Genomic DNA, 9,813 nt, shown 5'->3' with positions numbered 1-9,813 from the left:
ATCTTACATTCAACCCTCACAGCCAATGAGTGCCGAAAGCCTCTCTCGCGATAATTGGTGCGTCGAATCCCGCGAGAATTAAGGCTGCCTCCTGGCCAGACTTAAAGGGAACGCTTCTGCCGAGGAGAGAGGCCGAGCGTAGGGCTGCAGTAGCGGCAAGAGCCTGGGGTGTAGGGCGGAGCGCCCCGCCCTCAGACGCCCCTCCACGTGGGGCGGAGCCAGGGCCGGAGATCGGCCTAGCCTTGGAGCCAGGGTAGGCCGGGGCTTGAAGCTCAGTCTCAGGACCCTTCTGCCGCCTGCCTGGGCCTCCTTAGCGCAGCCTCACGCGGTGCGGAGAGCGGCCTCTTACTTAAGGTGGCCCCCACAACCTCTGACCTAGGCCCAGCGCCTCCAGCTGCTCAACCCACCTGGGAAGCCCCAGGTCACTCTCCTCCAGGACCCCCTAGCATCTGGGACCCACGCCTCACCCTCCATCTGCTGTCATCCTAATTGAACCTTCCGCAGCCCAGTCCACCTTAAAGCGGGCCTCGGGTAGTCTGGTGTTTGTATACAGGGAAAATGTGGAGGGTGTTAAAGCTGCAGGCACATGCGGGCCTCACCAGTAGCCCACACTGCCCCAGAGGGGAACGGACTGCCATATACTCTTTCTTAAAAAGGCCTCTGGACCTTTGCACTTGTTCCTCCTTCCTGGCAAACCCCTAGTCTTTTGAGGTTCCCCTCAGGAGGCACCTCCTGAGAATAGTCTTCTGAGGCTCAGGCTGGATCAGGAACCCCGGATCAGCGTCACACAGGCCCCAGGGCCACGTCTTCTTCTGCACAATGCCTGGTCACCCTCTGTCTCCCCAACTAGATGGTGGACTTAGAAGGGCACCACACAGGTCTTCCTCATTCTGCTGTGCCTGGCACATAGTAGGTGCTCAATAGTTTTAGATGATTGGACTAGGAGCCAGACCTCTCCATCTGCCTAGGCATGCAGGCAGACACAAACCTTCTAGGTTCCTCTGACACAGGGCTTCTAACGGTGCAGCAGCATCCAGGACCCACGGTTCCCTCAGACTAGGAGCAGAAGGTACCAGTCAGGCCCAGGCCTCTCCCCCAAGTGCACCGGTGATTTCAAAGCTGTCAGTACTGCTCTGTGTGCAGTATACCTTCCCTCCACCCCACGGCATGACTCCAAGGCCCTCGGGTGCTAGGAGAGCAGAGAGATAATACACAGACTCCAGGGGATTCAGCTGTTCTTTATTGACATGGAGTCTGGGTACCCCTAGCCTCCAAAAGGATGAGGTAGGTCCACAGGACTTGCAGTTCACACTTTTCCTGGGTCCTCCTTCAGTGTGACGGTTCGGTTGAAGACAAGCTGGAGGACAGATGGGCAAGAATGACCACCAAGCCCGAACCAGGCCAGGAGGCCCCGGGTGAGTCTCACCAGACACCCCACTCCAACCCTCACTTCATCCCAGAGGAGCTGAGCGCCAAAGAACTCTAGTTCTCAGTAACTTTTTGACTTTGGTTAAAGGACTGGCTGGCTCTGGGTCTCCATTTTGTAAGAATTATAACAATCCCTATGCCAGCCTATCTTGAGGAATAAGTAAGGAAGGGTTCATAGAAAATGTGCATAGCCTTAACCTCTGAGCCTATTTTCTCCTCAGTGGAACGTGGATCCCACTGCAGGTGGGGAGGATTAAGTAAGAAAATGTCAGCATAGCGCTTGGCGTAGAGAATGGCGGCTACCATCGGCATTGTGGTGGAAAGGTAGATTCAAGCACCTGTCCCTGGTTGCTGTCTGGATCCACGGAAAAGTAACCAAGGCGCTCAAATTGGAACTTGTCGAAGGGCTTTGCCAGGGCCACAGAACAGTCCACTAATGCAGCCTCCACCACTTGTAGCGAGGCCTGTGGGCAGAGAACTCAGGTGGCTATCGAGCCAGAAAGGCCCACCACCCTCACCCCATACCCCATGAGCCTACCGGGTTCAGGTCACTTAAGAATCCACCAGGCACCTCAGCAGGATCCTCGGGGTTCTTGTGCTGAAATCTGTAGCCAGAGTGAAGGTCAGACTGCACTGAGCAGCCACAGCAAGCAATGCCCATCTCATAACCTGCCCCAACCCCAGCTCTGCTCACTCACAGTCGCTCATAGAGGCGGATCTCACATGTCAGAGGCTGTGATACCCAGTGAATAAATGCCTTGGGCTTTTCACCAGCATCTGCGCGCCTGCAGGTCACCTTGAGGCTTTCCACACAGCCACTGGGTTCCTGGGAAGTCACGGGGCCTGCGATCAGACTTGAACCCTGCTACCAGGACTGCACGCTGCACCAGATCCTCACCCCAGCAGGCACTGCAGCAGGAAGCCTGCAGCTGGCTCTCACCTTGACAACATGCTGCAGCTCGATGACGTAGCCTGTATGCCTCAGGCCCACGGGCTGGCCCCATGCCAGGCGCTTATAGCCTGGCTCTGGCTCCTAGAGTTAGGAAGGTGGAGAAACACAAGAGGCTACAAAGGTCAGAAACACAAGAGGCTTCTTCCACCCCTATGTCTGGCAGAGATTGGTTTGAAGAAGGGATGATGGGTCCTCAGGACTGAGCTCAGGAGCAAACCGGACCCTTCACCCCACCCCCAACTCACCTCTTTGAAGTCCATCCTTTCAATGAAAACAGTGGATCCAAAAGGAACCTGATGGAAGCCCTTGGTCTCATCAGCTGGGAAGTTGGGCACCTGGATGTCCAAGGCCTGGCGCAGAAGTGTGAGTCACACTAGGCACTGGGATGCCCACACCCAAATCCAGGTGCACACCCCCCTCCCCCGCTCCCCCCCACACACACACCTTGAAGGAGACTTACCTTGGTGGCAGGAAAATTGGTGATGACCACCTGTAACGGCTCCAGCACAGCCATGGCCCGAGGGGCTGTGTCATTCAGCACATCACGCACACAGGCTTCTAGCAGATGTGGTTCCATTGTGGTCTGTGCCACTGTCACTCCCACCTAGCAGGAAAGGTCAGCTTCAGTCGCAGCCATGACCACACACTGCTGTGCTCAGCCCCCAGCTGCCCACCCAGACCACTGGGCTATACCCGAGCACAGAAGTTGTTGATGGCCTCGGGCGGAAAGCCCCGGCGTCGTAAGGCTGTGAGCGTGAAGAGCCGGGGATCGTCCCAATCCCTGTGGGCAAAGAGGAGACGAGAAGGCCGTTGGCGGCACATGCTACTAGTACCGCCAACCTTTGATAAGCCAAAAAGCCACACGCACCGCACAGCGCCAGCCGCCACAAGCTGGAGAATCTTCCTCTTGGAGACAACAGCATAGTGCAGATTGAGGCGGCCGTACTCCCACTGCACGGGACAGTAGACGTCCAGCGCATTGCACAGCCAGAAGTAGGAGGAGCGTCTGGGTGGGGGCGCAGAGTCAGGGCTGGCCACCTCCAACCCAGGACAGACTGCCGGAAGGGCTGCTGGAATCCCACTGGCCCGCCCCTCCCCACCGGCCCAGCTCCCTCACCGGGCCTGGAATTCCTTGGTGCAGAGTGAGTGGGTGATGTGCTCGATGGAGTCACAGAGGCAGTGCGTGTAGTCATAGGTGGGGTAGATGCACCTGCAGGGCACAGGCAATGGGCCCCACCATCCAGCCCCACTCTGCCCGACCCACGGCCCACCCCGCCCCCAACTCCGCAAGCCCACCCCAAGCTCCCGCTCACCAGGTGTCCCCCGTGCGGTGGTGCGGCGTGTACTTGACGCGGTAGGCCACGGGGTCCATCTTGCCATCCTCCATCACCAGCTTCATCCGCAATGTGGCCTCACCCTCAGCAAACTTGCCCTTGCGCATTGCCTGAGTGGGAACAAGGGTTCGGGCTGCAACTCAGCCTGACGGCATCTCATTCCCAGCATTCTGGCCCACCCAGACCCAACTGCACCCCCAGATCCCCACCTCGAAGAGCAGCAGCGACTCCTCTATGGGACGGTCTCTCCAGGGTGAGGGCAGTGGGTTGTGGCCTTTGAGCTCCTCTCCTCGCTGGTGGCACACGTAGGCCTGATCCCTACGAGGAAGGGGTGTGAATGCCCGGCATGGCTGCACCCTGGTCAGCCTGTCTGGCTCCATACTGTGGCCTCACCTGCGGATAAGCTCCACAGCCCAGGCATACAGCTGGTCAAAATAATCGGAGGCATATGTCACCTTGTAAGGGGTGTAACCTGGGGGACAATGGGACAGTATTAGCAACCAGGCAGGAGCACCCAATGGCAAGCTGTGGCCCAGTGAGAGACCCATGGATAATCAGTTTGGCCCAGGCCCTCCCCAGCCCATACCCAGCCAGGCCACCATGTCGTATATGGCAGTGAAGAACTTTGCTTCCTCTTTCTCAGGGTTGGTGTCATCAAAGCGCAGGAAACAGATCCCATTGTTGGCCTAGGAGAATTGCAGTATCTGTGAGCTCCCGTTATCATCAGCTCCTACGATCCAGCTCATTAAACTGGGACCTTCTCAGAGCTCACCCATGTCAGAATTGAAAATATCTTTCACTCACCTTCCTATATCTAAATGCCCTAAACAAGGCATCTCATACGAATGTGAGATACAACACAGTCTCATCCTAACTCCGAGAAGTGGCACTGGGAATTTCCCAAGATTTGAACTTACTGCCTCACCAAGATCGTTTTCTCAATGAGCCCAATTGGGTGGATTCTGAGGTATCTGTCACACATTTCTAGGTATTCCCTTCAAGGCCTCTTTCTCCTCTGGGACACTTTATGGGAGCAGCAAGAAAAGTAGGGACAGACACCCCTCTGGTACCTGCTCATGGGAGCAACAAGCAGTCATCCTGCTTGCCAGGTCCCCAGACACACTCACCTTGGCATAGCCAAAATTGAAATTGATTGCTTTGGCATGTCCAATGTGCAGGATTCCATTGGGTTCTGGCGGGAACCGGGTACGAACCTGAGATTAGGGGAATGGGAGCAGAGGAAGCAGGTCAGAGCTCAGACTATACTAAAGGATGACCCTTCCTGGGGAGACCATCATGACAGGTAAGGTGGAGTAGCATGTAGGCAGCCCAAACCGCAGGCAAGTGATGATGGCATAGCTTGCCTGCCAATACCGCCACACACCTGTCCTCCGGTGATGTCCAGGTGCTGCTTCAGTAGATCCATGGTATGAGGAGTGGTCACATAGCCCGGGGTCTTGTAGTTCTCACCTGCCAGGGCCAGAACAAGCCTGATGACACCAGGCTACAGCCCAGGGCTTCCAACCCCAGGGACTTGGCTATAAGAATTGCTACTAAGACCCAGCAATTGGTCTAAGACCTCGGAGGCACAAGAAAAAGAACCTCTCTTACAATATTGAGAATGTCAACTGATGAAGCCATATGGAAAATAGTATGGCGGTTCCTCAAAAAACTAAAGAGAGTTGCAAAGGAATTAACAATCTTACTTGTGGGCATGTATCCAGACAAAACTATTATTTGAAAAGATACACACACCACTACACTCAAAGCATTCAATAGCCTTGTCTTGGTTACATTTAATAGCCTTACCCTGGCTATGTTCAATAGCCAAGACATGGAAACAGCCTAGATGTCCATCACCAGATGAATGGATCAAGAGGATGTGGTACATAGATACAATGAAATATTACTCAGCTACCAGAAAGAATGAAATAATGTCATTTGCAGCAACATGGACAGGCTTGAAGAGATTGTCATATACTAAGTGAAGAAAGTCAGAAAAACAAATACCATATGATACCATATGATACCACTTACATGTGGAATCTAAATAACGACACAAACGAACATACCTACAAAACAGACTCACAGACACAGAGAACAGACTTGTGGTTTCCAAAGGAAAGGAGGGGAAAGGGAGAGAGAGAATGGGAGTCTGGCATGAGCAATGTAAACTGTAATACGTAGGATGACCAAACAACAAGGTCCTATGGGATAGCACAAGGAATTATATTCAATATCCAGTGATAAACCACAATGGGAAAGAACGTGAAAAAGAATATATAACTGAACTGGTTTGTTGTACAGCAGAAATTACTCATTATAAATCAACTATACTTAGTAAAATTGAAAAACAAGGTCCAGCCCTCCACAGAGTTTTTCAATCTGCATGCTCACCAGGTTTGTGGAACTTAAGTGCCTCGCCTCGGAGCTGCTCCATCAGAGACAGGGTCTGAACAACAGCCTCACCTGCAGAGAAGAAACAAGGAAAACTTATTCTCTGGATACAGCTATCACATCCAGCTCCAGGAGGTGCCTGTCAATAATATCCATATCCTGTAACCAGAACAGAACCAAGCAGTCCCCTCTTCCTCCAACCCCAGAAACAAGAGATACATAGCCAGACTCCTCAGGCCTCCTCTGGCTAGTTTCTGAGTAAAGGAAAGGAAGGAAACACCAGAAATTCCAGTCTTGCAGCAGAAGACAGACGAGTAAATGACAGCCTGAGGAGACTGGGCTGTAAGGATCCAGCAGGTGGAAAACCCAGAAATCGGGGAGCTGAATGCAACAGGAGCCTCAAGCCTCTCACCATTCTCCACCACATCCTTTGCTGTCCTTTGGTCTGTCTCTTCTGGCCGAGCCTTTGCCACCTGAGAGAAGTTCAAAAGTTGGTCAAGGTCTTAGGATTATTGGATTCAGATACCCCCTTCCCCAAACTGAAATTTCACCCTACCCTACCTCCTCCCCAGGGACCCCAGACCATGCTCAGTCCCACCTTGGGCTTCTTCTCCAGATCAGTCTCTGTCTTGGGACCCAGAAGATGGAGGACCTGAGCAGAGACCAGAGTCAGAGCTGGGACAGGACGCCATGACTTGTCCCACCCACACACCCACCAAAGGGCTCCTGGGCCTATTTACCGGCACCACCTTGAAAAACCTACCTAGCCCATCCCACCTCTGCTCGTCACATGTTTCTGTGGCCTCAAATACTCTTTCCCTCCTGAGGGTCCATATTAGGCTCAGGTAACAGAAACAGCCATTTACACAGAGGAACTGTGGGGCCAGCATCGAGATAAGCCATCTACCTCAGCCATCACCCTCCTGTGATTCTCTGCCAGCATCCTGAGATGAAGGCCACATCACCCCTATTTACAAGATGAGGAAACTGAGGTTCAGAGTAAAGCAACTCATCCCAAATTAGGCATAACCCAGGGGCCCGGGTCTTTGATTGTTCGCCAGGTGCTCCCCCCTCTACCCTAGGCACTACTATCCACCATGAGAAGAGGAACAGGCTCTCTTCCCCTCCCAGCCCTGTGTACCCCTCAGTGGACTCGACATTCTGACAGGGCCTTTGCCTGCTTCAGCTCAAAGAGGCACCCACCTGCATGTCTACTTCATGCTTGATCATTTTGCCATCTGCCCACTTGAGTGCAGCCCGAGCCTCTCCTAGAAACATGGACAGAAGGAGATGCAAAAAGGCAAAGCAGGACATTTCCCATCCTCTTTCCCAAGAAAAGGGCCTGGCTGACCTCAGAAACCAGAGCGAGACCACTTCTAAGGTGCTCCTATTCCTCCTCCCACCTCCCTCTCACTCATCCCCAGAAGAAAAGGCATGTCCAGGGAGAAGAACATAGTCCCTTGCCCTAGGCCCTGCTCACCCATCAGCAGCCCCATGCTGAAATGGTAACGCTCTACCAGGAGCTTGGCTCGGTGGCGATTTATGGCAGCCTCCACCTACAGAAAGCCAAACCGTGTGGTTCAGAAATGCTCCGGGAACCCACACTCTCACCCTGGGGTCTTCCTGATTGGAAAAGCTGAGCCACTCCTGTTCAGGGTCAGTCCTAAGGAGGTAACTGATGGCTGGGGAAAGACTCACGGCCTCTTCAATCTGTTCTGGGGTCACCACAACGCCCACACCGCATTCCTGCTCGAAGTCCTCAGTGTTGATGGGATCCAAGGGATGACTCCGCACATACTCAAGGGCAGCTGAAAAAGAGCGAACGGATTTGTGGCATCTCAGCTCCAAGAAATAAGACAAGACCCTAATCCATCCAGGAAACCCCAATAAATTTGGCTCCTGGGAAATTAAGTCGTGCCCCTCTAGAGAAGCTCTGAGGCCTCAGGAAAGAAGCATGTATTCTGAGGGAAATTCCTCATCAGACCTAGGTTTCTCTAAGTCAGTCTCACCGGAGGTGGCCCTCTCCATCTGTCAGTGCCAGGGCCTCGGTTTAGAGAACTAGTAATCTAGAGAGACACCGAGGGACTTCTCAGAAGCGACAGAAAGGGGTCTGGGCTGAGAGAAGTTTGAGGTGGAAGCGCAGGTCAGGGAGGGGTCTCACCGCTCAGCTGGGTCTCAGTGTGGATCTTCCTACTGGTTATGTAGCTCACGAGGAAAGAAAGGCGCCGAGGATCCCGGAGTCGGGAGGCCAATCCATAGAGCAGGGTCCCGGTAGCCTTGTCGATGGAGGAGCCCAGAGTCTGCTGCGCCTGGGGTCAGAGGGGTCAGAGATAAGCCCCACGCCCAGTAAGAAAAGCCTGGGCAAGACAAGGTGGGCTGCTTGGGGTTGGGACCCGACCCGGCGTTGCGCTGGGGCACAGTCGGCAGCCGGGGCCAGGGACTTAGGCTGGCACCTGGGTCGCCGCCTCGCGTAGCTGCGCGCTCAGAACCGTGTTCTTGAGCGTTTCGCGGGCCTTCTGCTCGCTCAGGCCGAGGCCAGTGAAGAGCGACAAGGAGTCCAGAGCCGCCATTGCTGGGACGCCGGAAACCGAAAGAAAACTTTGGGGCCAATCTGAACGTTGGCATTAGCCCACGGACCAATAGGAGAGCAATGCTGTCAGGGAGAGCCAATAGTGTCCTTCCTTGGCGGGAGGGGGTGGGGCGCTCTAGGGTTACTAGCTCCATTTAAAGGGCTGAGGGCGGCCTTTCCGGACGCTTCACTTCCGTCTTCGTAGTGGCGACCGGACTTTTAGGAGGTGCTTTGCCGCGGATCAGGAAACAAACATAGACATGGGCGTTTGCTCTTCGACCTTTCCCTTTCAGCCCTGGAACCCTCGTGACCATCCCAGTTCTGTTCTTGGGAATATGTGAGTCCCTATCATCTTTCTGACGTCACAGCTTTGGAGTTGTCATGGAAACAGTTGAACAAAATGAAGCCCGGGAAATCCTGTCAAAGATTCCAGAGAATGTCTGAAATGGCCCATATGATGGGCCCCACTAGTCTGGCACTTCACTTCTTCAGCACCCACCTCACCACACACCTGGCCAGGAGGGACCTCAAAACGTTCTGTGATGATTTGGTTTAAAATCTTCTCTGGGAATTCCCTGGTGGTCCAGTGGTTAGGACTCTGCAGCTCACTGGTGAAGGCCTGGGTTTTCGTCCCTGGTCGGGGAACTAAGATCCCACAAACCACGCGGTGTGGCAAAAACAAAAAAAACAAAAAAAAACAGTCATACTTAGCACCCTTACCAAACCATGCATGTCAGGAGGACCACAAGATCAGACCTTGAAATTCATATATAGGTGTTGGACAGGATGTTTTATCAAAGCTGAGATAAAGTGGGACAGAGGAGGAAACAAGGAGAATAGCCTGATAATGCAGAAGCGGCAGTGGCCATAGAGCTGAGACTCAGAGAAGCCTTGTGCGGAGGCCCGGCCGGGGAAGGGTCATGGGGCAGGCTCAGCAGCAGCAGAGCTATGGTCAGAGGGGGACAGAGCCCCTTAAGCAGTGCATCCAGCACATGCAGCCCACCAGGGTCCAGACACTTAGGGCTGCACCCAGTGAAGGCCCAGGACAATCCTGTTGCTGCCCACACCTAGCAGACCCTCCTCCAGCAGTGTGTCAGCACCAACAGCCAGCTTAGCAATTCCACCATTACTGC

At 53.9% G+C, this 9,813-nt stretch overlaps 1 protein-coding gene across 1 annotated transcript; it reads right to left on the bottom strand.

Moving 5' to 3' along the window:
• Positions 1-1,218: 1,218 nt before the first annotated feature.
• QARS (glutaminyl-tRNA synthetase) lies at positions 1,219-9,029 on the bottom strand. The gene is made up of 24 exons (XM_010851882.1): positions 8,565-9,029; positions 8,273-8,420; positions 7,810-7,919; positions 7,592-7,667; positions 7,315-7,379; positions 6,710-6,763; positions 6,524-6,584; positions 6,112-6,183; positions 5,099-5,184; positions 4,842-4,928; positions 4,301-4,400; positions 4,108-4,186; positions 3,924-4,032; positions 3,694-3,824; positions 3,498-3,590; positions 3,249-3,386; positions 3,074-3,161; positions 2,841-2,984; positions 2,626-2,730; positions 2,369-2,461; positions 2,127-2,254; positions 1,967-2,033; positions 1,767-1,892; positions 1,219-1,357 (listed from the first exon to the last, which is right to left on the bottom strand). Exons 1-24 carry the CDS (start codon positions 8,679-8,681, stop codon positions 1,307-1,309), a joined length of 2,328 nt encoding a protein of 775 aa, XP_010850184.1. The 5' UTR covers positions 8,682-9,029; the 3' UTR covers positions 1,219-1,306.
• Between the last annotated feature and the right edge of the window lie 784 nt (positions 9,030-9,813).

Source organism: Bison bison, unplaced genomic scaffold, assembly GCF_000754665.1.
Source record: "Bison bison bison isolate TAMUID 2011002044 unplaced genomic scaffold, Bison_UMD1.0 scf7180017864304, whole genome shotgun sequence".
Lineage (NCBI taxonomy): Eukaryota > Metazoa > Chordata > Mammalia > Artiodactyla > Bovidae > Bison > Bison bison.
The sequence above is the reverse complement of the archived record's forward strand: the minus strand, read 5'-3'. Positions and strand labels throughout refer to the sequence as shown.

Bases quoted from the DNA above. Each gene is read 5' to 3' on its own strand.
- QARS (XM_010851882.1), bottom strand. From the start codon at position 8,681: ATGGCGGCTCTGGACTCCTTGTCGCTCTTCACTGGCCTCGGCCTGAGC. The intron at 4,929-5,098 runs GTGTGTGGCGGT...CCCTAATCTCAG, and splicing joins TGGACATCACCGGAGGACAG to GTTCGTACCCGGTTCCCGCC. The intron at 2,985-3,073 runs GTATAGCCCAGT...CTTTCCTGCTAG, and splicing joins TCAACAACTTCTGTGCTCGG to GTGGGAGTGACAGTGGCACA.